At 48.0% G+C, this 25,692-nt stretch overlaps 1 protein-coding gene across 1 annotated transcript in view; it reads right to left on the bottom strand.

Moving 5' to 3' along the window:
• The window catches only part of nrde2 (NRDE-2, necessary for RNA interference, domain containing), a 79,596-nt gene that overhangs the window by 9,873 nt on the left and 44,031 nt on the right, over positions 1–25,692 (bottom strand). Inside the window, exons 8-9 of the mRNA XM_086004173.1 lie at positions 13,827–13,950; positions 10,311–10,483 (exon numbers count right to left, since the gene is read on the bottom strand). Coding sequence (XP_085860299.1) covers positions 10,311–10,483; positions 13,827–13,950 — 297 coding nt within the window. The remainder of the gene's footprint in view (positions 1–10,310; positions 10,484–13,826; positions 13,951–25,692) is intronic.

Genomic DNA, 25,692 nt, shown 5'->3' with positions numbered 1-25,692 from the left:
GGGATGTCCCGAGCTCGTGAAAGGCGCCAAGTCACTTGTTTGCTCATTTCTAAGGGCGAATCGGGTACCCACATTGTCCTTCCGGTTTCTGTGCCTCATTTCAACATTTAGGGCATTGAAATTACATTGCGCAATAATGGTAATGAATATCTTAACAGAATGTACAAAATTCTTCTGCTGTTTAGTAAAGGCGTCAGCAACACAATTCTCGGGGTGTGGGCATCGCTAGCAAGGCCGGCATTCGCAGACAAGAAGGTGGTATCTTTTTGATACAACTGATTTGACTCGCTACAGCGCTTCAGGGGTAGTTAAAAGTCAACCACGTTGGTGTGGGACTGGAGTCACGTATAGGCCAGATGGGGCAAGGGTGGCAGGTTTCCTTCCCTAAAGGACATTCGTCAACTACAGGAATCTCTTTCGTATCTGGCACCGACAGGACCGGGATGGTGCCGGTTGATTAAAAATTTCGGATAACGGAGAGGGTTATCTACTGAGGCTATTTTTAACAAACAAAAATAAAAAAAATCAAGAAATGCGCAGTATACAGTAATTGGGTACTCACCTACAGAATGTTGTGTTAAATGGATGGTGGAAGATGCTTGATTAAGTACAGTACTGCCAGTTGAGGGTAATCCATAACTACCGGCAGCGCGGGAGAGACACAAAAATGGCGGATCGGAAGAGACTACCGGCAGCGCAGAAGAGTCAGACTCCTGTTATTGAGGTGTTCCGACTTCTGACAGTGCCAAGAAGCCGAGTAGTGGCAGTTTGGAGAACTACCCCCACTGACTAACTCGGCCACCGCGGGAGACTCGGACTCGGCAACATTGCCGGTTATTGAGGTGTTGTTTTCGGAGTATGAATTTTGCCGGTTAATAGAGAATTCCGGATATTTAGGTGTCGTTTAAACGAGAGTTTCCTGTAGTTGGATTTGAACCACAATCCGACAGCTTCACGGTCACTTTTTTTTTTAACATCAGCTTTTTATTCCCAGATTCTCAAACTGCCATGGTGGGGTTTGAACTCGCAGTCTCTGGATTATTAGTCCAGTAACAACCACTATACGATCATATCCTTGATGAGCTCTATTGTTACAGTATGTGGTTTGTGCTCGTGCAGTGACCATTAGATGGAGCTGCACGTTCACAGTTATTGTAGAATTTTATTAATACCGAAACTCTCATGGTAACAGAATACAGCAACAGAAAAACATATCACACAAACGGTAGCGGAAATCTGGAACTCCCTTCCCCCTAAAGGCTGCGGATGCTGGGGGGGCTCACTATAAATTTTCAATACAGAGTTCGAAAGATTTTTGTTAGGTAATGACATCAAGCAATATGGACCAAAGACAAGTAAATGGAGATGAAATCAGCCATGATCTAATTGAATGGCAGAACAGGCTTGAGGAGCTGAATGGCTTCCTCCTGTTCCTATATAGATCGCATACTAGCAGACCTCCCATGGAAGTGTTCAGGGCAGGTAAGAGGATTAGCTTAAGTGCGACAGGAAGCAAGTGCGACGCTTGCAAAAACTGCAAGAACAGGTCACATCTCCTTGTTAACTTTTCTATACAAATTGAAATACATTCACATCTCCATTAAATAATATTTTTAAAAACACACAAACTGAACAGTGGATGACCTCCCCGGTGAACTCTAGGATGGGATACACTGGTCAGATGCCAAATCAAACGACGGGCTAATTTTGTCCCGAAAAATTCTTTCGTACAAAGCCCGCTGTGAGCTCGGTCCGGAGGTGTAAAAAAAAGTGTTTTTTATGCATTCTCCTGCAACAAGCCATTTGTTGCTGTATTGCTAGATCAGCAGCCAAAATAATTCCATTCATCAGCTGCTGTATAAACTGCACAGCAAATCGCTCCAGTGCATTTTCAACAGTGCATTGGTCCTCTCGAGGGAAGAGGGATGTTAGTTTTATAAATGCAAGTCCTTTCCAGAATAGAATCGGACAGCACAGGAGGAGGCCATTCGGCCCATCGAGTCTGCGCCGGCTCTTTCGAAGATCACTCCAGTTAGTCCCACTCCCCCCGGCTCTTTCCTCATATCCCTGCAATTTTTTCTCCTTCAAGTATTCTATTCCCTTTTGAAGGCTACTACTGAATCTGCCTCCACCACCCCATCAGGCAGTGCATTCCAGATCCTAACCACTCGTTGCGTTAAAAAGTTTTTCCTCAGGTCGCCTCTGGTCCTTTTGCCAATCACCTTCAATCTGTGCCCTCTGGTTATTGACCCCTCCAGCCATTGGAAACATTCTTAGAATTGTACTGATCAAGTTACTACTTTTTCGGAACACATGCCACACCTTTCTGTGTCGTAAAATTCGGGGATTCCACAACACATTCAGCTTCTTTTTTTTTAATTGTTCTGGGGATTTTTTTTTGATTGCCCTTCCGTGAAGAACCTTGGGCCGTTTTTCCACGTTAAAGGCGCTTAAATAAATGCAAGTTGTGGCTGCTCCTAAGTGAAGCTGGCAATGCTGCATTTATTGCCCAGCTCTTATTCCCCAAGAAAGTGGTGGTGGGTCTTTTTTTTCCTCCCCCACACACAAGGGATTTTTTTAGTAACTGAGTAACTTGTTGGGCACTTCAAAAGGTCATTATGAATCAACCCTGTCGTATGGGACAGAGCTCATGTAGGTCCAGCCCAGGTAAGGGTGGAAGGTTCCCTCCTCTGAAGGACATTAGTCAACCGGTTGGGTTCTTATGATAATCTGGCACCTTTCGTGGTCATTGATATCAATTTAACAACTTGCTGTGGAGAGATCTGAACTCCAGTGTCACAGCCATTTGTGCGTCAGCCGTGGCTCAGCGGGTAGCTCTCTCGTGAGTCAGAAGGTTGTGGGTGCAAGTCCCACTCCAGAGATTTGAATGCATAATCCAGACCGACACTCCCAGTGCAGTGCGGAGGGAGTGCGACACTGTCGGAAGTGACGTTAAACCGAGGCCCTGTCTGCCCTCTCAGGTGGATATAAAAGATCCCACGGCACTAGTTCAAAGAAGAGCAAGGGAGTTATCCCCGGTGTCCTGGCCAATATTTATCCCTCAACCAACAAACAGATGATCCGGTCATTATCACATTGTTGTTTGTGGGAGCTTGCTGTGTGCAAATTGACTGCTGTGTTTCCCATATTGCAACAGTGACTACACTTCAAAAGTACCCCATTGGCTGTAAAGCGCTTTGGGACATTGAGGTCATGAAAGGTGCTATAGAAATGCAAGTATTTTTTTCCCTCACTGAAGTGTCAGCCTCGATCATGTGCTGGAGTGGGGTTTGAACCCAAAACCTTCTGATTCGGAGACAAGAATGCGATCACTGAGTTTTAAATAATTATATACACTGGGCTTTTCGTGTAGATTTCACAGAGGAGACTTTCAGTCCATCAGTCTGGGCTAGATATGAACCCAGGTTCAAGAGGTCAAAGGCCAATATCTAGGCAAATGCCCTCCCTTTTCCTATGTCGACAGGTCTTTAATGTGGATTTAAGCAGAGTGAATGTTCTGTGTAGAACACTATAGCCCCTGGCTGGTTAGAACCAAGGCAGCATATTCCTTGGGACTGGTCAGGGTTAAACAAGGCAGATTTCAATCAGGGACGTAGCTAGGAATGAATAGTTTGTGCACACTCCAGCAGGCGTCCTGCTCCACTCTTGTGTTTATAAAACAAGCACAGCTTAACAAATCAGGCTTACTGCTCCATTTCTCCAAAATAAATATGCATGCAATTAATAAGTCACATACACTTCTCCACACCCGGATTGTAATGTTAAGATTGAATACACCAGTAAATCAATCAACGCCCTTCAGATCAACAACTTGGGACTTCAATCACATAAACCTAAAAACTGTACTACCGAAATTCCACCAGAATGTTTCCTGCCCCACAAGAGGGGAGAACACTCTGGATCAAGTCTACACGAGCATTGTAGACGCTTATAAGACCATTCCCTGCCCCCACCTTGGGAAGTCTGACCACCTCTCCCTGTTTCGGCATACAAACCGCTCATCAAAAGAGGGAGAACATCAGTGAGAGCAGTGAAAGTATGGCCCGAGGGGGCAGTAACGGAGCTTCAGGATTGCTTCGAACGCACTGATTGGAGCATGTTTGCCCATACTGACATCGAGGAATACGCATCAACAGTGCTATTCTACATTAACAGCTGCGTCGAGGTCGTCACGACCCATAAAAATATCAGGACATGCCCCAACCAGAAACCCTGGATGAACGGAGAGGTCCGCTCACTGTTGAAAGCACGCGACGCAGCATTTAAATCTGGCGACGCGGTGGCTTACAGTGCAGCTAGGACCAACCTAAAAAAGGGGATCAGGACTGCCAAAAGGAAACAGACACTGCGGATAGAGGATCACTTCCGCAACAACTCGGACCCCCGGCGCATGTGGCAAGGCATCCAGTCCATCACTGACTACAAGGGCAAAAACACCAGTCCCCCGGTTAGCAATGCCTCCCTTCCGGAGGAACTTAACAACTTCTACGCTCGCTTCGACAGGGACAACAGGGAGCCGGCTACCAAAGCCTTGCCACCCCCGGAAGACCAGGTGCTCACTCTGTCGACCTCCGACGTAAGGGGTGTTCTACGCGGAGTGAACACACGAAAGGCTGCTGGACCGGATAGCATCCCTGGACGGGTACTCAAGGAATGTGCTGATCAGCTGGCTGATGTCTTCACCGCCATCTTCAATCTGTCATTGGCCCAGGCAGTAGTCCCTACATGCTTCAAGACCGCTACCATTATTCCTGTGCCAAAACAAACGGCTGTGACGTGCCTGAACGACTATCAACCTGTCGCACTCACACCCATCATAATGAAGTGTTTCGAGAGACTGGTCTTAGCCCACATCAAAGCCAGTGTTCCTGCCTCTTGACCAACACCAGTTTGCCTATCGTGCAAACAGATCAACGGAGGATGCAATCACAACTGCTCTACACTCGGCACTGAATCACTTAGATGGTAAGGAGACCTACATCAGAATGCTGTTCATAGACTACAGCTCAGCATTCAACACTATCGTCCCCAACAAGCTGGCCACCAAACTCTTGGCCTGAACACTTCCCTCTGCAACTGGACCCTGGACTTCCTAACAAACAGACCCCAGTCTGTCAAATTAGGTAACCACACCTCCCCCCCCCCGACCCTGAACACGGGGGCCCCACAAGGATGTGTGCTGAGCCCCCTCCTCTACTCCCTCTTCACCCACGACTGTGTGGCTGTTCATGGTTCCAACACCATCATCATGTTTGCGGATGATACCACGGTAGTAGGCCAGATCACCAACAACGATGAGTCAGCCTACAGGGAGGAGGTCCAGCATCTCGTGAAGTGGTGCGCCGACAACAACCTGGCCCTTAACATCAAGAAAACCAATGAAATCATTGTGGACTTCAGGAAGTCTAAAGGCGGAAGTCACACCCCCATCCACATCAATGGGGCTGTGGTGGAAAGGGTGGACAGCTTTAAGTTCCTCGGAGTCCACATCACGGAAGACCTCTCCTGGTCCCTCAATACCTCCTCTCTGGTGAAGAAGGCCCAGCAGCGCCTATATTTCCTAAGGAGGCTGAAGGGATGTAACCTGTCACCCCTGATCCTCTCTAACTTTTACCGCTGCACAATAGAGAGCATCCTGACAAACTGTATCACAGTATGGTATGGCAGCTGTAGCTACTATGACTGGAAAGCCCTGCAGCGGGTAGTCAAAACTGCCCAATGCATTACCGGCACCCGGCTACCGAACATAGAGCACATATACCAGAAACGCTGTTTACGGAGGTCACGGACCATCATCAAAGACCCTACCCACCCCAGCCACAGTCTGTTCGCCCTCCTGCCATCTGGGAGACGCTACAGATGCATTCGCACCCGTACGACCAGATTTAGGAACAGCTTCTTTCCCAGGGCTGTCATCCTACTGAACTCCACAAATAAACTCTAAAGCCTGCACATCTGCCAATGCACTTTATTATGGTTATGTTTATGTTAATGTATTACAAGCTAAATGTATGTTGAATGTTTAAATGTCTTAATCTAAATGTACACTCTCGGGAGCCGCAAGCCTACATTTCGTTGTACTGCACTTGTGCACTAACAATGACAATAAAAGTTGATTTGATTTGATTTGATTTGACTTGCATTTATATAGCACCTTTAACACAGCAAAACATCCCAAGGCGCTGCACAGGAGCTTAATTAAACAAAATTTGACACCGAGCCACATAAGGAGCTATTAGGCCTGAGGGTTTTATACCTTAATGCGAGAAGCATCAGGAACAAGGTAGATGAATTAGCTGTGGAAATAGAGGTTAATAATTATGACCTAATTGGGATTACGGAAACATGGTTGCAGGGTGAGCAGGGCTGGGAGCTTAACATACAGGGGTATTCAGTATTTAGGAAGGATCGACAAAAAAGAAAGGGAGGAGGGGTAGCATTGCTAGTAAAAGAGGGGATAAATGCAATTGAAAGGAAGGATATTAACTCAGTTAATACAGAATCTATATGGGTGGAGCTAAGAAATAGCGAGGGGCGAAAAACATTAATAGGAGTGGTATATAGGCCTCCAAATAGTAAAATAGAGGTTAGGGAGGGCATCACGAGGGAAATTAGAGAAGCGTGCAATAAGAGCACAGCTGTCATCATAGGTGACTTTAACTTACATATAGATTGGACTAGCCTAATCAGTAAAAATAATGAGGAGGAGGAATTCCTTGAGTGTTTGAGGGATGGTTATCTGGATCAATATGTCGAGGAACCAACTCGGGAACAGGCTATATTGGACTGGGTACTGTGCAATGAGAAGGGACTAATCAGTAATCTTGTTGTACGGGGACCCTTGGGTCAGAGCGATCATAACATGATCGATTTCTCACTCGAAATGGAGAGCGAAGAAATTGACTCAGAGACTAAGGTCCTGAATTTAAACAAGGGGAATTATGATGCCATGAGACGGGAACTGAGTAGGTCTGATTGGACAACGTTCCTGGGAGGACTGGAGGTAGATAAACAATGGCAAACATTTAAAGATAGAATGACAAAATTGCAAAAATTGTTTATACCAATCTGGCATAAAAGGAAATCTAAAAAGGTGACTCAACCGTGGATAACAGGGGAAATTAGAGACAGCATAAAATCCAAAGATAGGGCGTATAAAATAGCCAAAAAAAGCGCCAGAGCGGAAGATTGGGAACAGTTTAAGATAGAGCAAAGGAGGGCAAAGGGCATAATCAAGAGGGGCAAAATAGCTTACGAAAACAAGCTGGCGGAAAATATAAAAACTAACTCCAAAAGCTTTTATAAGTATATCAAAAGGAAAAGACTGGTGAAAACCAAAGTTGGTCCATTGCAGTCAGATACGGGGGAATATATAATGGGAAATAAGGAAATGGCAGATCAACTAAATGCATACTTTGGGTCAGTCTTTACGAAGGAAGACACAAAAAACCTCCCTGGGATATCGGGAAAAATAGGGACATTGGCAAAGGAGGAACTGACGCAAATCAATATCTCTAAGGATATGGTGTTAAGGAAGCTAAAGGGATTGAAGGTGGACAAATCCCCAGGGCCTGATAACATGCATCCTAGGGTACTGAAGGAGGTGGCCCTAGAGATAGCGGATGCACTAAGGATGATTTTTCAGAATTCATTAGACTCGGGAACAGTGCCGATGGATTGGAGGGTAGCTAACGTTACCCCACTATTCAAAAAGGGGGGTAGGGAAAAAGCAGGTAATTACAGACCTGTAAGCCTTACATCAGTTGTGGGCAAAATGCTGGAGTCCATCATTAAGGATGAAATAGCGGAGCACTTAGCAAATGGGGACAGGATAGGACAGAGTCAACATGGATTTACAAAGGGTAAATCGTGCTTGACTAATCTATTGGAATTTTTTGAGGGAGTAACTGGTAGAATAGATGGGGGAGAGCCAGTAGATGTGGTGTACCTGGACTTCCAAAAGGCCTTCGATAAGGTCCCACATAAAAGATTAGCATGGAAAATTGAGGCTCATGGGATAAAGGGGAAAGTTTTGGCGTGGATAGGGAACTGGCTGTCAGATAGAAAACAGAGAGTTGGAATAAACGGCTCATTTTCTGAATGGCAGGCAGTAACAAGTGGGGTACCACAGGGATCTGTCCTGGGCCCCCAGCTGTTCACAATTTACATTAATGACCTGGATCAGGGAGTCGGATGCAGCATTTCCAAATTTGCAGACGACACTAAACTAGGAGGGGGGGTGGGCTCAGAGGAAGAGACCAGGAAGCTCCAGAGCGATTTGGACAGACTGGGCGATTGGGCGGATAAATGGCAGATGCACTATAATGTGGACAAGTGCGAAGTTATCCACCTTGGGTGCAGGAACGGGAGGGCAAATTATTATTTAAATGGCAATAGATTGGGAGAGGGGGAAGTACAGAGAGACCTGGGTGTTCTTGTACACCAGTCACTGAAGGCGAGCATGCAGGTGCAACAGGCGGTCAAGAAGGCAAACGGTATGCTGGCCTTCATAGCAAAAGGGTTAGAATACAGGAACAGGGATACCTTGCTGCAGCTGTACAGGGCACTGGTGAGACCACACCTCGAGTACTGTGTACAGTTTTGGTCGCCTCATCTGAGGAAGGATGTTCTTGCCATGGAGGGGGTGCAGCGGCGATTCACCAGGCTGATACCAGGAATGGCGGGAATGACCTATGAGGAGAGACTATGTAGTTTAGGGATGTACACACTGGAGTTTAGAAGATTGAGAGGGGACCTCATAGAAGTGTATAAAATTCTGACAGGTCTAGACAGACTGGATGCAGAAGGAATGTTTCCCTTGGCGGGTGAGAACAGAACTAGAGGACATAATTTAAGGATAAGGGCTAAACCATTTAGGACAGAGATGAGGGGGAATTTCTTCACTCAGAGAGTGGTGAACCTGTGGAACTCATTGCCACAGAGGGCAGTGTACGCCAGCTCATTAAATATATTTAAGAGGGAATTAGATATATTTCTACGGGCAAAAGGGGTTAAGGGTTACGGAGAGAAGGCGGGGACGGGATACTGAATTAAAGGATCAGCCATGATCTCATCGAATGGCGGAGCAGGCACGAAGGGCCGAATGGCCTACTCCTGCTCCTATCTTCTATGTATCTATGACCAAAAACTTGGTCAAATGAGGTAGGTATTAAGGAGGAGAGAGAGTTAGAGAAGCAGAGAGGTTTAGGGAGGGAATTCCAGAGCTTAGGAACTTGGCAGCTGAAGGCACGGCCGCCAGCAAAAAGAAAAAAAATAAATCAAGAATGCGCAAGAGGCCAGAAATTGGAGGAACGCAGAGATCTCAGGGTTTTTTCTTTATTCATTCCTGGGATGTGAACGTCGCTGGCAAGGCCAGCATTTATTGTCCATCCCTAATTGAGAAGGTGGTGGTGAGCCGCCTTCTTGAACTGCTGCAGTACTTCTTTGTAGCGGTTTGAGTGGCTTGCTAGGTCATTTCAGAGGTTAGTTAAGAGTCAACCACAACCGCTGTGGGTCTGGGGTCACGTATAGGCCAGACTGGGTAAGGACGGCAGATTTCCTTCCCTAAAGGACATTAGTGAACCAGATGGGTTTTTACGACAATCCGGTAGTTCCATGGTCACCATTACTGATACTAGCTTTTTAATTCCAGATTTATTTAATTAACTGAATTTAAAATCCACAGATGCCGTGGTGGGATTTGAACTCGCGTCTCCGGATCAATAGTCCAGGCCTCTGGATTACTAGCCCAGTAACATAACCACTATGGTACTGTTCTGGCTTAGTGTCAAAGGTTTTGATAGAGTAAATAACTGTTCCTACGGGTTGTGGGGCTGAAGGAGATTACAAAGATAGGGAGGGGCGAGGCCATGGAGGGATTTGAAAACAAGGATGAGAATTTTAAAATCAAGGTGTTGCCGGACTGGGAGCCAATGTAGGTCAGCGAGCACAGGGGTGATGGGTGAAGGGGACTTGGTGTGAGTTCGGACACGTGCAGCGGAGTTTTGGATGATCTCAAGTTTATGGTGGGTGGAAGAGGAGAGGCCGGCCAGGAGAGAGCGTTGCAATGGTCAAGGATGAGAATTTTAAAATCAGTGAAGAATTTTAAGATGGGGGTGAAATGTCAGAGCGTTAACTCCCTGGGGTTCAATCTGCCTTTCTCTCGAGACTGAGTGCACCACAGGGCAAACGACACATGTTCAGTGGAAGAAGAGGGTTCAGTGGGCCAAATGGCTTTTATCTTCGTCCAGTGATCTGTGTTCCGATGTGGGTACAAACGGTTAGCTCACCTGCCTGTCGGGATCCTCACAGTCCTCTCCAGTCTGACCTTTCGCCTTATCGGCTCGCCATGGCAACCAGTGCTTGGAGTCACGGGCGCTCTCCACCTGCATCCAGAGCTGCCACTTGGGTAGCGACTTATCCTTGACTTCTTCTCCATCTTCCTCCTCCTCCTTGTCATCGCCTATTCAAATTGAAATGGTACAATTTTAAAGGGGGTGCAGGAACAGCGAGACCTGGTTTTGGGGGGGGGGGGGGGGGGGGGGGGTCTGCTTACAAAAATCTTTGAAGGTATACGGGACCTTTGGCTTGATAAATAGAGGAATAGAGTACAAAAGCAAGGAAGTTATGCTAAACACGTCTGAAACACTGGTTAGGCCCAAGCTGGAGTATTGTGACCAATTCTGGGCACCACACTTTAAGAAGGATGTCAAGGCCTTGGAGAGGGCGCAGAGGAGGTTTACTAGAATGGTACCAGGGATGAAGGGCTTCAGTTACGTGGAGAGACCAGAGAAGCTGGGGTTGTTCTCCTTAGAGCAGAGACGGTTAAGGGGAGATTTAATAGAGGCGCTCAAAATCATGAAGGGTTTTGATGGAGTTAATAAGGAGAAACTGCTTCCAGTGGCAGAAGGGTCAGCAACCAGAGGACACAGACTTAAGATAATTGGCAAAAGAGCCAGAGGTGAGGTGGAGAGAAAAAAAATTTACGCAGCGAGTTATGATGATCTGGAATGCACTGCTTGAAAGGGAAGCAGATTCAATAATAACTTTCAAAAGGGAATTGGATAACTACTTGAAGGGGAGAAAATGCAGTGCTACAGGGAAAGAGCAGGCGGAGTGGGACTAATGGGACAACTCTTTCAAAGAGCCGGCACAGGCACGATGGGCCAAATAGCCTCCTTTTGTGCTGTAAGATTCTATGAAATACCAGATATATTTGTACTCCTTGTAACTGCTGAGCAAGCTGTCACCTGACACTTGTAAAGTCACACCTTCACTTTCCTTCTTACCTTGAAGCAGTTTGCGTGTGTGAGGTGCCAACTCCGATAGTCTCAGTGTGCCTTTATTTTTTTGCTTGGTCTCCGAGCGCCATTTCTGGATTAATGCTAAATGTTGAAGCCGCTTTGTATGGTGCGGTCACGTCAACGGGGAGTTGGACTGTGACTGTCTGGGTGACCCAGGCATCTGGGCTGGACTGAAGCAGACGTGCAAGAAGCAACAGAGGCCTAATGGCTAACATGCAGCGTTCAACCCAGTCCCCTCATTTAGTTAAGAATTAAACATGCACTGAAGTCCAATCAACAAATGTTCACGTTGGTTCATGCCCCACTCCTGGTCATCTCTTATTTTGTTGGGCAAGGGTATTAAGGGATATGGAACCCAGGCGGGTAGATGGAGTCAAGATACAGATCAGTCATGATCTATGTGAATGGAGGTACAGGCGCGAAGGGCTGAATGGCCTACTCCTGGTCCTGGAACAGTTCGGATTCTTTTGGCGGTGTGCGGGGGATGGTGGAAGAGACGATAGAAATGTTTCTCCCTCAGTTCAATCTTCGTTGTCTCTCCAAAAGGCTCTTCAATTCTTGTTGGGGGGGGGGGGGGGGTTGAGGAAGATCGGGTTGGGGGGGGGGGGGTGCTAGTCTGTGGTCTACTTAGTCCCACCAACAGGCCATCTTAAAACTGCAGGGTAAATAACTTGCACTTGTCCCCCTACTCATGTGGGATGCTGTCCGAGGCTCCCCAGGTAACCACTGGCCAGCAACAGACTGAAGACAAGCAAGAGCAACAAGGAGCTCTGGCTGCAGAAACCAGGGCCCTCCGCATTAGGTAACCCCCACTTCAACATGCTCAAGTCTTCTTTAAAAAGAGTAATATGCTCCAAAATACATTTCCAAACACGTAATTGCAGTGGGACAAAGGGGTTAACCAGGATTGCATTTGATTGGTTATCGCTGCTTATTATGCAACCAAAAAGTAAACTTCAGGGACAAAACCGGTAATTAAACACTCAGTAGCCAGCTTGCCTCCTTTTTGCATTACTGATAACTCCTGCTCCAATATTTATATTCAATCACCGAACATCCTTTTGCCTCTGGCGCCTCCATTCCAGCTCAACTGGATAGGATGAAAGTTCCCTCGCTGACAGCCACGAAGTGAGTGTGGGTGGCAGCCTCCTTCCAGGCCCTTGTGGTATACAGCAAGAAGATGCCCACAATCTGGCACGTATTGGGTAATCTCACTTAGAGACGGCATGGATGACTGGTGCGAGCGATGGAAAAATTCCCGATAGTGCAGTGGGAGCTGCTCTTGGGATACTGGGGCTGAAGCACGTTGTGGATCAGAGGAGAGGGAATAATGCTCCTGAAGAGGAGGGGGGTGCTCCTGTTTGGGGCAGGGGTTGATTTCCTATAGAGGAGAGGTAGCTCCTACAAAAGGAGGGTCCCACAACTAAAAGGTAGTCATTAATAAACCCAATAGGGAATTGAGGAGAAGCTTCTTTACCCAGAGAGTGGCTAGAATGTGGAACTCACTATCACAAGGGGTAGTCGAGGTGAATAGCACAGGTGCATTTAAGGGGAAGCTAGATAAGCACATGAGGGAGAAAGGAATAGAAGGTTATGCTGGTAGGGCAAGATAAAGAGAGCTGGGAGGAGGCTCGTGTGGAGCACAAACATCGGCAATGGGCCAGTTGGGCCGATTGAACTGTTTCTGTGCTGTAAATTCTGGCAATTCTCTGTGTAATTGTTTCCAGAGGACACAGATTTAAGGTGATTGGCAAAAGAACCAGAGGCAACATGAGGAAATACTTTTACTTTTTTTTTTATAAACACAGCGAGTTGTGGTTCATCTGGAATGCACGGTCTGAAAAGGGTGGTGGAAGCAGATCCAACTGAGCCACAACTGACACGGCTGAAAGAGAGGCAGAGAAAGAAAAATATTTATATAGTCTCCTATCAGGCCTCTTGGAAGCTTCCGAAATACTTCACATGGAATGAATTACTTTTGAAATAGTTACTGTTACATGGTCAAACACAGCAAACATTTGTACACACTGAGTCCCACAAACAGAAAGAGGATGGATGACCAGTTAGTTTATTGTTTGGTGATGTTGGTTGAAGGGAAATATATTGTTTGGAAAGTTAAGAGTACTCCCTGCTCTGCTTCCAGTTGTGCCATGGGATCGCTACTGTCCTTCTAAAATCACGAACTGGCAGATGGGACCTCAGATTAACGTTTCATCTGAAGGGCGGCACCTTCGACAGTGCAGCATTCCCTCAGTACTGCACTGAAGCGTCAGCCAAGGTGATGTGCCCAAGTTCTGGAGTTGGACTTGAACCCAGGACCTTCTGTCTCAGAGGGGATTGTGCTACAAACTTCACTGCTGGCTTAGTGTCAAAGGCTCAGATAACAAGAGAAGTGGGAGAAAGGTCTGTTTCAGAGCAGGTAACTTGTTGCCAAGTATCCGGGAGTGCAGAGTTTAATCTTCGGTATTAAATGGAACAAAGAGGCATCAGGAAGTGGCTCACCTGGCTCATTCAGGACAACCCATCCGCCCTTTTCCTGCTGCCGCATCCATGCCTTCCAACCCCTCGCTCCTCCTTCTCCAAACCGGGGTTCACCGCTGTCCCAGAATGGTTCAAAGAATTCCACCTTCATCAGGAAACAGGCAGACTCATTGTTATTGATAATTCAGTGCGTCAAGTAATGCAGCCAGAACCTCCCTGAATGGCTGAGTGCAAGGCCTAGTGCAGTACTTCCGACATACGGACCGGGACTGCACAGGTTTTGATCCTGGGATCTGTGTTGAGTGGGCTGATCTCAGCCAGACTGAACAGCTGGGGTACTACAATCGGTCTCTGCATGTCTCTCTATTGGGGGATAAGTCAGCCAGGGTCCCGTTCCTGATTTGGTGACCTTGAATCATAGAATATGAGAGCACAGGAGGCCATTCGGCCCGTCGTGCCTATGCCTGTAATACTTCCACAGTTGAACAGATACTAAGTGCACTGTTGAAGAATGTCCACTTTGATTAAATACTGGATGGAAGCCATCACCTGGGGAACCATACTTCAGAATGAGTCAACACCTTCAGCAAGGGGCAGAAAACATTGGTGGGAGTTGTTTATAGGCCCCCAAACAGTAGTTGTAATGTAGGGCAGAGTATAAATCAGGAAATTAGAGGTGCATGTAACAAGGGTAATACAGTGATCATGGGGGACTTTAATCTACATATAGACTGGGCAAACCAAATTTGCAGTAATAGTGTGGAGGACGAATTCATGGAATGCATGCATGATAGTTTTCTAGACAGTATGTTAAGGAACCAACTAGGGAACAGGCTATTTTAGATATATTATTGTGCAATGAGAAAGGGTCAATTGGTAACCTTGTACTAAAGGGGCCTGTAGGGAAGAGTGACCATAATATGATAGAATTTTATATTAAGTTCGAAAGTGATTTAGTTAAATCCAAAACTAGGATCTTAAATCTAAACAAAGCAAACTACGTAGGTATGAGGGGCGAGTTGACTAAGGTAAATTGGGTAGCTACATTAAAAGGTATGACATTAGAGAAACAATGGCTAGCATTTAGTCATAGAATTATACAGCACAGAAAGAGGCCCTTCAGCCCATCGTGTCTGCGCCGGCCATCAAGCCCGGTCTATTCTAGTCCCATTTTCCAGCACTTGGTCCGTAGCCTTGTATGCTATGGCGTTTCAAGTGCTCATCTAAATGCTTCTTGAATGTTGTGAGGGTTCCTGCCTCTACCACCCTTTCAGGCAGTGAGTTCCAGATTCCAACCACCCTCTGGGTGAAAAGTTTTTCCTCAAATCCCCTCTAAACCTCCTGCCCCTTACCTTGAAACTTATGCCCCTGGTTATTGACCCCTCTACAAAGGGAAAAAGTTCCTTTCTATCTACCCTATCTATGCCCCTCAATCAGGTCCCCCCCCTCAGCCTTCTCTGCTCTAAGGAAAACAACCCCAGCCTGTCCAGTCTCTCTTCATAGCTGAAGTGCTCCAGCCCAGGTAACATCCTGGTGAATCTCCTCTGCACCCTCTCCAAAGCAATCACATCCCTCCTATAGTGTGGCGACCAGAACTGCACACAGTATTCCAGCTGTGGCCTAATTATGTATTAATTCTTTAATACATTAAAAAAATTAATACATAATTTACAACAAATATACACTCCTTTAAGGCACAAAAGCCCCACAGGAAAAGTGGTCCAACCGTGGCTAACAAGAAAAGTTAAAGATATTATTAGATCAAAGGAAGAGGCTTATAATGTTGCCAAAAATAGTAAGTCTGAGGATTGGGAGAATTTTAGAATTCAGCAAAGGAGGACCAAGAAATTGATAAAGAAATGGAAAATAGAATGAGAGTAAACTAGCGAGAGATATAAAAACAGACTGTAAAAGCTTCTATAGGTACGTAAAAAAGAAAAGATTAGCGAAAGTAAACGTGGGTCCCTTACAGGCTGAGACAGGAGGAATTATAATGAGGAATAAGGAAACGGCAGAGAAATTAAACAAATACTGTGTCTCTATCTTCACGGAAGACACAAAAAACTCCCAGAAATAGTGGAGAACCAAGGGTCTAGTGAGAATGAGGAACTGAAAGAAATTATTAGTAAAAAAAAAAATAGTACTGGAGAAATTAATGGGACTGAAAGCCGATAAATCCCCTGGACCTGATGGCCTACATCTGAGGGTTTTGAAAGAGTTAGCTATAGAGATAGTGGATGCATTGCTTGTCATTTTCCAAAATTTCATAGATCCTAGAACAGTTCCCGTGGATTGGAAGGTAGCAAATGTAACCCCACTAGTTAAGAAAGGAGGGAGAGAGAAAACGGGGGAACTACAGACCAGTTAGCCTGGCATCAGTAGTAGGGCAAATGCTAGAATCTATTATTAAGGACGTGGTAACAGGGCATTTAGAAAATAATAATAGGATTGGGCAGAGTCAACACTGATTTATGAAAGGGAAATCGTGTTTGACAAATCTGTTCGAGTTTTTTGAGGTTGTGACTTGCAGAATAGATAAGGGGGAACCAGTGGATGTGGCGTATTTGGATTTTCAGAAGGCTTTCAATAAGGTGCCACACAAGGGGTTATTAAACAAAATTAGGGCTTATGGGATTGGGGGTAATATACTAGCATGGATTGAGGATTGGTTGATGGACAGAAAACAGAGAGTAGGAATAAATGGGTCATTTTCGGGTTGGCAGGCTGTAACTAGTGGGGTACCGCAAGGATCAGTGCTTGGGCCTCAGCTATTCACAATCTACATCGATGATTTGGATGAGGGGACCAAATGTAATATATCCAAGTTTGCTGATGATACAAAGCTGGGTGGGAATGTAAGTTGTAAGGAGGATGCAAAGAGGCTTCAAGAGAATATAGACAGGCTAAGTGAGTTGGCAGGAACATGACAAATGGAATATAATGTGGAGAAATGTGAAGTTATCCACTTTGGTAGGAAAAATAGAAAAGCAGAGTATTTTTTAAAACGGTGAGAGATTGGGAAATGTTGGTGTTTAGAGGGACCTGGGTGTCCTTGTACATGAATCACAAAGTTAACATGCAGGTACAGCAAGCAATTAAGAAAGCAACTGGTATGTTGGCCTTTATTACAAGAAGATTTGAGTATAAGAGTAAAGACATCTTACTGCAATTATATAGGGCCCGAGTGAGACCACACCTGGAGTATTCATGGGATTGGGGATAATATACTAGCATGGATGGGGAACGGGGAAATGGTAGAAACACTGAACAAATATTTTGCACCTGTCTTCACTGTAGAAGACACTAACAACATCCCAAAAATGCATAATCAAGGGGCCACAGGGAGTGGGGAACTAAACACAATCACTATCAGAAAGGAAATAGTACTTGGTAAAATAATGTGACTAAAAGACGACAAGTCCCCTGGACCAGATGGCCTGCATCCCAGCATCTTAAAAGAAATGGCTGCAGAGATAGTGGATGCATTGGTTGCAATATACCAAAATGCCCTGGACTCTGGCGAGGTCCCAGCAGATTGGAAAACCGCAAATGTAACACCCCTAGTTAAGAAAGGAGGGAGACAGAAAGCAGGAAACTATAGACCAGTTAGCCTAACATCTGTCGCTGGGAAAATGCTGCAGTCCTTCATTAAGGAATCAGTAGCAGGGCATTTAGATAAACATAATGCAGTCAGAGTCAGCATGGTTTTAGGAAAGGGAAATCATGTTTAACAAATTTGCTGGAGTTCTTTGAGGATGTAACGAGCAGGGTGGATAAAGGGGAACCAGTGGATGTGGTGTATTTGGATTTCCAGAAGGCATTCGATAAGATGCCACGTAAAAGGTTACTGCACAAGATAAGAGCTCACGGAGTTGGGGATAATATATTAGCATGGATAGAGAATTGGCTAACTAACAGAAAGCAGAGAGTCGGGATAAATGGGCCATTTTCTGCTTGGCAAACGGTAACTAGTGGGGTGCCACAAGGATCGGTGCTGGGGCCTCAACTATTTACAATCTACATTAATGACTTGGATGAAGGGATCGAGTGTAATGTAGCCAAGTTTGTGGATGATACAAAGATGGGTGGGAAAGCAAGTTGTGCAGAGGACTCAAAGAATCTGCAAAGGGATAGACAGGCTAGGTGAGTGGGCAAACATTTGGCAGATGGAGTATAATGTGGGAAAGTGCGAGGTTATCCACTTTGGCAGGAAAAATAAAAAAGCAAACTATTATTTAAATGGAGAGAGATTACAAAATGCTACAGTTCAGAGGGACCTGTTGGTCCTTGTGCATGAAACACAAAAAGTTAGCATGCAGGTACAGCAAGTAATCAAAAAGGCAAATGGAATGTTGGCCTTTATTTCAAGGGGGTTGGAGTATAAAAGCAGGGAAATCCTGCTACAACTGTACAAGGTATTGGTGAGACCACACCTTGAGTACTGCGTACAGTTTTGGTCTCCTTATTTAAGGAAGGATATACTTGCATTGGAGGCAGTTCAGAGACGATTCACTAGGTTAATTCCAGAGATTGGGGGGTTGACTTATGAGGAAAGGTTGAGCAGGCTGGGCCTATACTCATTGGAATTTAGAAGAATGAGAGGTGATCTTATTGAAACATATAAGATACTGAGGGGGCTCGACAAGGTAGATGCAGAGAGGATGTTTCCCCTCATGGGGAAATCTAGAACTTGGGGGCACAGTCTTAGAATAAAGGGTCGCCCTTTTAGAACTGAGATGAGGAGGAACTTCTTCTCTCAGAGGGTCGTAAATCTGTGGAATTCTCTGCCCCAGAGAGCTGTGGAGGCTGGGTCATTAAATACATTTAAAGTGGAGCTAGACAGATTTTTGCAAGATAAGGGAGTGAAGGGTTATGGGGATCAGGCAGGAAAGTGGAATTGAGGTAGAAGATCAGCCATGACCTTATTGAATGGCGGAGCAGGCTCGAGGCGCCAAGTGGCCTATTCCTGCTCCTATTTCTTATGTTCTTATGCATTGTGTACAGTTTTGGTCTCCTTACCGAAGGATATACTTATATAGAGGGAGTGCAACGAAGGTTCACCAGACCGATTCCTGGGATGGGGGATTGTCCTATGAGGAGAGATTGAGTAGACTAAGCCTATATTCTCTAGAGTTTAGAAGAATGAGAGGTGATCTCATTGAAACATACAAAATTCTTACAGGGCTTGACTGGGTAGATGCAGGAAGGATGTTTCACCTGGCTGGGGAGTCTAGAATCGGGGGGGGGTCACAGTCTCAGAATAAGGGGTCGATCATTTAGGACTGAGATGAAGAGTAATTTCTTCACTCAGAGGGTGGTGAATCTTTGGAATTCTCTGCCCCAGAGGGCTGTGGAGGCTCAGTTGTTGAGAATATTCAAGACAGAGATCGATAGATTTTTGAATATTAAGGGAATCAAGGGATGTGGGGATAGTGCAGGAAAGTGGAGTTGAGGTAGAAGATCAGTCATGATCTTACTGAATGGCAGAGCAGGCTCGAGGGGCCGAATGGCCGACTCCAGCTCCTATTTCTAATGTGAAAAGAGGGAAAATAAAATGAGTACAATACCAACAGCAGCAGAATGCCAACTACAAAAGCCCAAGACGTCACATTCCTGAACTAGGATTAATATCCACATTGAAGCAGCTCATTGCCTGCCTCACCGAGCCTGGATAGTGACAGGATTGGTTTGGTGTGAAGTATAATGGTTGGTTCGGGATTTCACAAGCGAGGCGTGGGTGAGGGAGACCAGTCATCCCATCCTCTATCATCCAACCAGAGAGGACCTACACGCCTCTCCGTCGCAGCATCCAACCGTTTTCAGGAATTGTGTCACTGTTGCCGGGACAGTCCATTTCATGGGTTGGTCCCAGCCTATTCAAATGGTGGGAGAGGGGTGTGGGCTTCAAGAATGGCGACTGGTGTGGATGTGGTGAGCAGCAGATTCTCAAGCACTTCATGGGCAACGTCGATTGAGCCGATACTCTCTGGCGTTTAGAAGAATGAGGGATGATCGCATTGAAATATAGAAACATAGAAGATAGGAGCAGGAGTAGGCCATTCGGCCCCTCGAGCCTGCTCCGCCATTCAGAGATCATGGCTGATCATCCAAATTCAGTACCCGGTCCCTGCTTTCTCCCCATATCCCTTGATCCCTTTAGCCTTAAGAAATATATCCAACTCCTTCTTGAATATATTTAATGAATTGGCCTCTACTGCCTTCTGTGGTAGAGAATTCCACAGGTTCACCACTCTCTGGGTGAAGAAATTCCTCCTCATCTCTGTCCTAAATGGCTTACCCCTTATCCTTAGACTGTGACCCCTGGTTCTGGACTCCCCGACCATCGGGAACATCCTTCCTGCATCTAGTCTGTCTAGTCCTGTCAGAATTTTATAAGTTTCAATGAGATCCCCTCTCATTCTTCTAAACTCCAGTGAGTACAAGCCCAATCAACCCAATCTCTCCTCATACATCATTCCTGCCATCCCAGGTATCAGCCTGGTGAATCTTCGCTGAACTCCTTCCATGGCAAGAACATTCTTCCTCAGATAAGGCGACCAAAACTGCACACAATACTCAAGGTGTGGTCTCACCAAGGCCCTGTATAACTGCAGCAAGACATCCTTGTTCCTGTACTCAAATCCTCTCGCTACGAAGGCCAACATACCATTTGCCTTCTTAACCGCCTGCTGCACCTGCATGCTTACCTTCAGTGACTGGTACACAAGGACACCCAGGTCTCGTTGCACTTCCCCTTCTCCCAATCTATTGCCGTTCAGATAATAATCTGCCTTCCTGTTTTTGCCACATTCAAGATTCTGAGGGGGATTGACAGGGTAGATGCGGAGAGGCTGCTTCCCCTGGCTGGAGAGTCTAGAACCAGGGAGCAGAGTCTCAGGATACGGGGTCGGCCATTTAGATGAGGAGAAATGTCTTCACTTAGAGGGTTGTGAACAAGGTTCCCCCTAAGGTGTGCGGCCGCACTCTGATCACAAGGTTAAGCGCAGGCCGCTCAGCTACTGCTGGAAGAGATATTGCGCATGCTCGGCAGCTACAAATTTAAACGGCCCACGCTGGCGAAATTTTTAATTTTTTTTTAGACGTAACATTGGTTGTGAATCTTTGGAATTCTTTACCCCAGAAGGCTGTGGATGCTCAGTCGATGAATATTCAAGACTGAGAGCGATAGATTCTTGGGCACTAAGGGAATCGAGGGATATGGTGGAGTTGATGTAGAAGTGCAGCCATGATCTTATTCAACGGCGGAGCAGGCTCAAGGGGCCGTACTGCCTAATCCTGCTCCTATTTCTTAGGTTCTTATGTGGACAGCTGCCTTCACAACACTGCCTAAACGGCTGGCCCAGACCTGGCGGCACACCAGTAATACGATCACACGCAATGTAAAAATGTTTCCATTCACAAACAACAGGCTGCAAATGTTGCGATTTTGATTTAAAAACTCTCGTCATCTGCCCGTGTTTGATTTAAACTTACAACTGAGCATTCTCAAATATATTGTATTTTAGGCAACAAAGGAAAAAAAAGTCATCGCTCTCTCTAATCGCACCTCCTCTATGTTCAGTGTGTACATCGCGGGTTACAATAGGTTCTCTGGGGAGTGTGGCCTCTCGTAACAAATCTAATTTTATGGTTTTCATGGGATCCATTCGGATCCGGTCTTCAGACACATCAATTGTTAGCGTCAAGCTTCCCTCAGCCCGTAATTGCACTTTTAAAAAAAAGAAATACACAAAAGATTGAAAAATGGGAGAGAAAAAAACAGAAGTCAAATAGCACGGTGAAGATGAGATGAGATAAAATCTATTGTCACGGTTGTCAAATATAGCAGCCTCAAAGTAAGGCTGTGTCTGAATACCAAAGACTTTGCTGGCCACAGTCTCGACTGTGACAAACCAATATTTAAAAAAAAACCATCGGATAAGGGTTTAAAAGGCTTTACTGTCAGTGCTTTACAAACACCTGTCCTCAGAAAGAGACGCAAGACCTGTCTCTCACCCCCAGCCCCGACTGCTGAACTCAACCCCCCTAACCCCCTTACCCCGAAGCCCTGATCACAGGCCTCTCCTCCACCCCCCCAAACTGATCACCAAACTCCACCCTCCAGTCCCGATCACAGGCCTCTTGCATGGCTCCCCCCCCACAGACTGATCACCGACCTCCACCCCCTTCCCACCCCCCGATCACAGGCCTCTCTCCCCGCCCCCCCCACTGATCAGAGACTCTTCCCCTCCCCCCCCCCCCGACTGATCACAGGCCTCTCTCCCCCTCCCATGATATCAGGTCATTCTTCCCCCCCACCCCCCCCAGCCCTGATCACAGACTCTCTTCCCCCGCCCCCATCACAGACTCACTTCCCTCCCCCCCAGCCCTGATCACAGACTCTCTTCCCACCCCCCCAGCCCTGATCACAGACTCTCTTCCCCCCCCAGCCCTGATCCCAGACTCTCTTTCCCCCCCCGACTGACCACAGACTCTTCCTCCCCCCCCAGCCCTGATCACAGACTCTTTTCCCCCCCCAGCCCTGATCACAGACTCTCTTCCCCCCCACAGCCCTGATCAGACTCTCTTTCCCGCCCCCCCCCCACAGCCCTGATCACAGACTCTCTTCCCCCCCCCCCACCCCCTGATCACAGACTCTCTTCCCCCCATCCCCTGATCACAGACTCTCTTCCCCCCACCCCCTGATCCCAGGCTCTCTTCCCCCCACCCCCTGATCACAGACTCTCTGCCCCCCGACAGCCCTGATCACAGACTCTCTTCCCCCCATCCCCTGATCACAGACTCTCTTCCCCCCATCCCCTGATCACAGACTCTCTTCCCCCCACCCCCCAGCCCTGATCACAGACTCTCTTCCCCCCACCCCCTGATCCCAGACTCTCTTCCCTCCCCCCCAGCCCTGATCACAGACTCTCTTCCCCCCACCCCCTGATCCCAGACTCTCTTCCCCCCACCCCCTGATCCCAGACTCTCTTCCCCCCACCCCCTGATCCCAGGCTCTCTTCCCCCCACCCCCTGATCCCAGACTCTCTTCCCCCCATCCCCTGATCACAGACTCTCTTCCCCCCACCCCCCAGCCCTGATCACAGACTCTCTTCCCCCCACCCCCTGATCCCAGACTCTCTTCCCTCCCCCCCAGCCCTGATCACAGACTCTCTTCCCCCCATCCCCTGATCACAGACTCTCTTCCCCCCACCCCCTGATCCCAGGCTCTCTTCCCCCCACCCCCTGATTCCAGGCTCTCTTCCCCCCACCCCCTGATCACAGACTCTCTTCCCCCCCACCCCCTGATCCCAGACTCTCTTCCCCCCACCCCCTGATCACAGACTCTCTTCCCCCCCACCCCCTGATCCCAGACTCTCTTCCCCCCACCCCCTGATCACAGACTCTCTTCCCCCCACCCCCTGATCCCAGACTCTCTTCCCCCCACCCCCTGATTCCAGGCTCTCTTCCCCCCACCCCCTGATCACAGACTCTCTTCCCCCCCACCCCCTGATCCCAGACTCTCTTCCCCCCACCCCCTGATCACAGACTCTCTTCCCCCATCCCCTGATCACAGACTCTCTTCCCCCCCACCCCCTGATCACAGACTCTCTTCCCCCCATCCCCTGATCAGACTCTCTTCCCCCACCCCGATCACAGACTCTCTTCCCCCCACCCCCTGATCACAGACTCTCTTCCCCCCACCCCCTGATCACAGACTCTCTTCCCCCCACCCCCTGATCCCAGACTCTCTTCCCCCCACCCCCTGATCCCAGACTCTCTTCCCCCCACCCCCTGATCACAGACTCTCTGCCCCCCACCCCCTGATCACAGACTCTCTTCCCCCCCACCCCCTGATCCCAGACTCTCTTCCCCCCCACCCCGATCACAGACTCTCTTCCCCCCACCCCCTGATCACAGACTCTCTTCCCCCCCCCACCCCCTGATCACAGACTCTCTTCCCCCCCCCACCCCCTGATCCCAGACTCTCTTCCCCCCACCCCCTGATCACAGACTCTCTTCCCCCCACCCCCTGATCACAGACTCTCTTCCCCCCACCCCCTGATCACAGACTCTCTTCCCCCCACCCCCTGATCACAGACTCTCTTCCCCCCCACCCCCTGATCACAGACTCTCTTCCCCCCACCCCCTGATCAGACTCTCTTCCCCCCACCCCCTGATCACAGACTCTCTTCCCCCCAGCCCTGATCACAGACTCTCTTCCCTCCCCCCCAGCCCTGATCACAGACTCTCTTCCCCCACCCCCTGATCCCAGGCTCTCTTCCCCCCACCCCCTGATCACAGACTCTCTTCCCCCCCACCCCCTGATCACAGACTCTCTTCCCCCCACCCCCTGATCAGACTCTCTTCCCCCCACCCCCTGATCACAGACTCTCTTCCCCCCAGCCCTGATCACAGACTCTCTTCCCTCCCCCCCAGCCCTGATCACAGACTCTCTTCCCTCCCCCCCAGCCCTGATCACAGACTCTCTTCCCCCCACCCCCTGATCACAGGCTCTCTTCCCCCCATCCCCTGATCACAGACTCTCTTCCCCCCACCCCCTGATCACAGACTCTCTTCCCCCCACCCCCTGATCACAGACTCTCTTCCCCCACCCCCTGATCACAGACTCTCTTCCCCCACCCCCTGATCACAGACTCTCTTCCCCCCATCCCCTGATCACAGACTCTCTTCCCCCCACCCCCTGATCACAGACTCTCTTCCCCCCATCCCCTGATCACAGACTCTCTTCCCCCCCCCCGATCACAGACTCTCTTCCCCCCATCCCCTGATCACAGACTCTCTTCCCCCCATCCCCTGATCACAGACTCTCTTCCCCCCCCCCTGATCACAGACTCTCTTCCCCCCATCCCCTGATCAGACTCTCTTCCCCCCATCCCCTGATCACAGACTCTCTTCCCCCACCCCCTGATCACAGACTCTCTTCCCCCCACCCCCTGATCACAGACTCTCTTCCCCCCACCCCCTGATCACAGACTCTCTTCCCCCATCCCCTGATCACAGACTCTCTTCCCCCCACCCCGATCACAGACTCTCTTCCCCCCACCCCCTGATCACAGACTCTCTTCCCCCCACCCCCTGATCACAGACTCTCTTCCCCCCATCCCCTGATCACAGACTCTCTTCCCCCCACCCCCTGATCACAGACTCTCTTCCCCCCATCCCCTGATCACAGACTCTCTTCCCCCCATCCCCTGATCACAGACTCTCTTCCCCCCATCCCCTGATCACAGACTCTCTTCCCCCCCACCCCCTGATCACAGACTCTCTTCCCCCCCACCCCCAGCCCGATTGCTGACCCCCTCCCACTCCCCCCCCCCAGGGACCGCTGGAGTTCCCTCCCGCCCACCGGCCAGGCTGCTGAGTTAAACCCCAGGGTTCGGTGATGCCGAGCTTGGGTTGTGAAAGAGCCGGGCGAAGGGAAGACTGAGGGAGTTTAAGCCGACGCAGAGTTTGGAAGAAATGAATTGGATCAATCAAGTAGGTCTGACGTGCCGATTACCAACGGGTTCTGGTAATGTCACTGCGATCTGTTTTCTGCTCTCTCAATCCCATCTGCTGTCAAATCGAACGTCATTTCCATTAGTTGTGGAATACATTTGAAAGCAGGCACCATAGCAAAAATGAGGAAGGAAATGCATCAATCTTATATAAAATTAATTGCAATATTATCTTCCAGAGAATACAGCGAATATTAACCCCACAGTGCATCTGCTATTAGCGGAGGTGCAGATTTTCAATTTGAACAGTATTAATGGTGCAAGGCATTACAGACTATGCACTTAAAGCAGGCTTGGAAATACTACTTCAGCTCAGGGTCACTCAAGATCAAACTCTCTGCCACCACTCAAATAGCAGAGAGGAA

This window comes from Somniosus microcephalus, chromosome 12 (genome assembly GCF_052327205.1).
Source record: "Somniosus microcephalus isolate GS21.2 chromosome 12, FLI_Smic_1.0, whole genome shotgun sequence".
Taxonomy (NCBI): Eukaryota; Metazoa; Chordata; class Chondrichthyes; order Squaliformes; family Somniosidae; genus Somniosus; species Somniosus microcephalus.
This window is presented reverse-complemented; position numbering and strand designations above follow the sequence as displayed.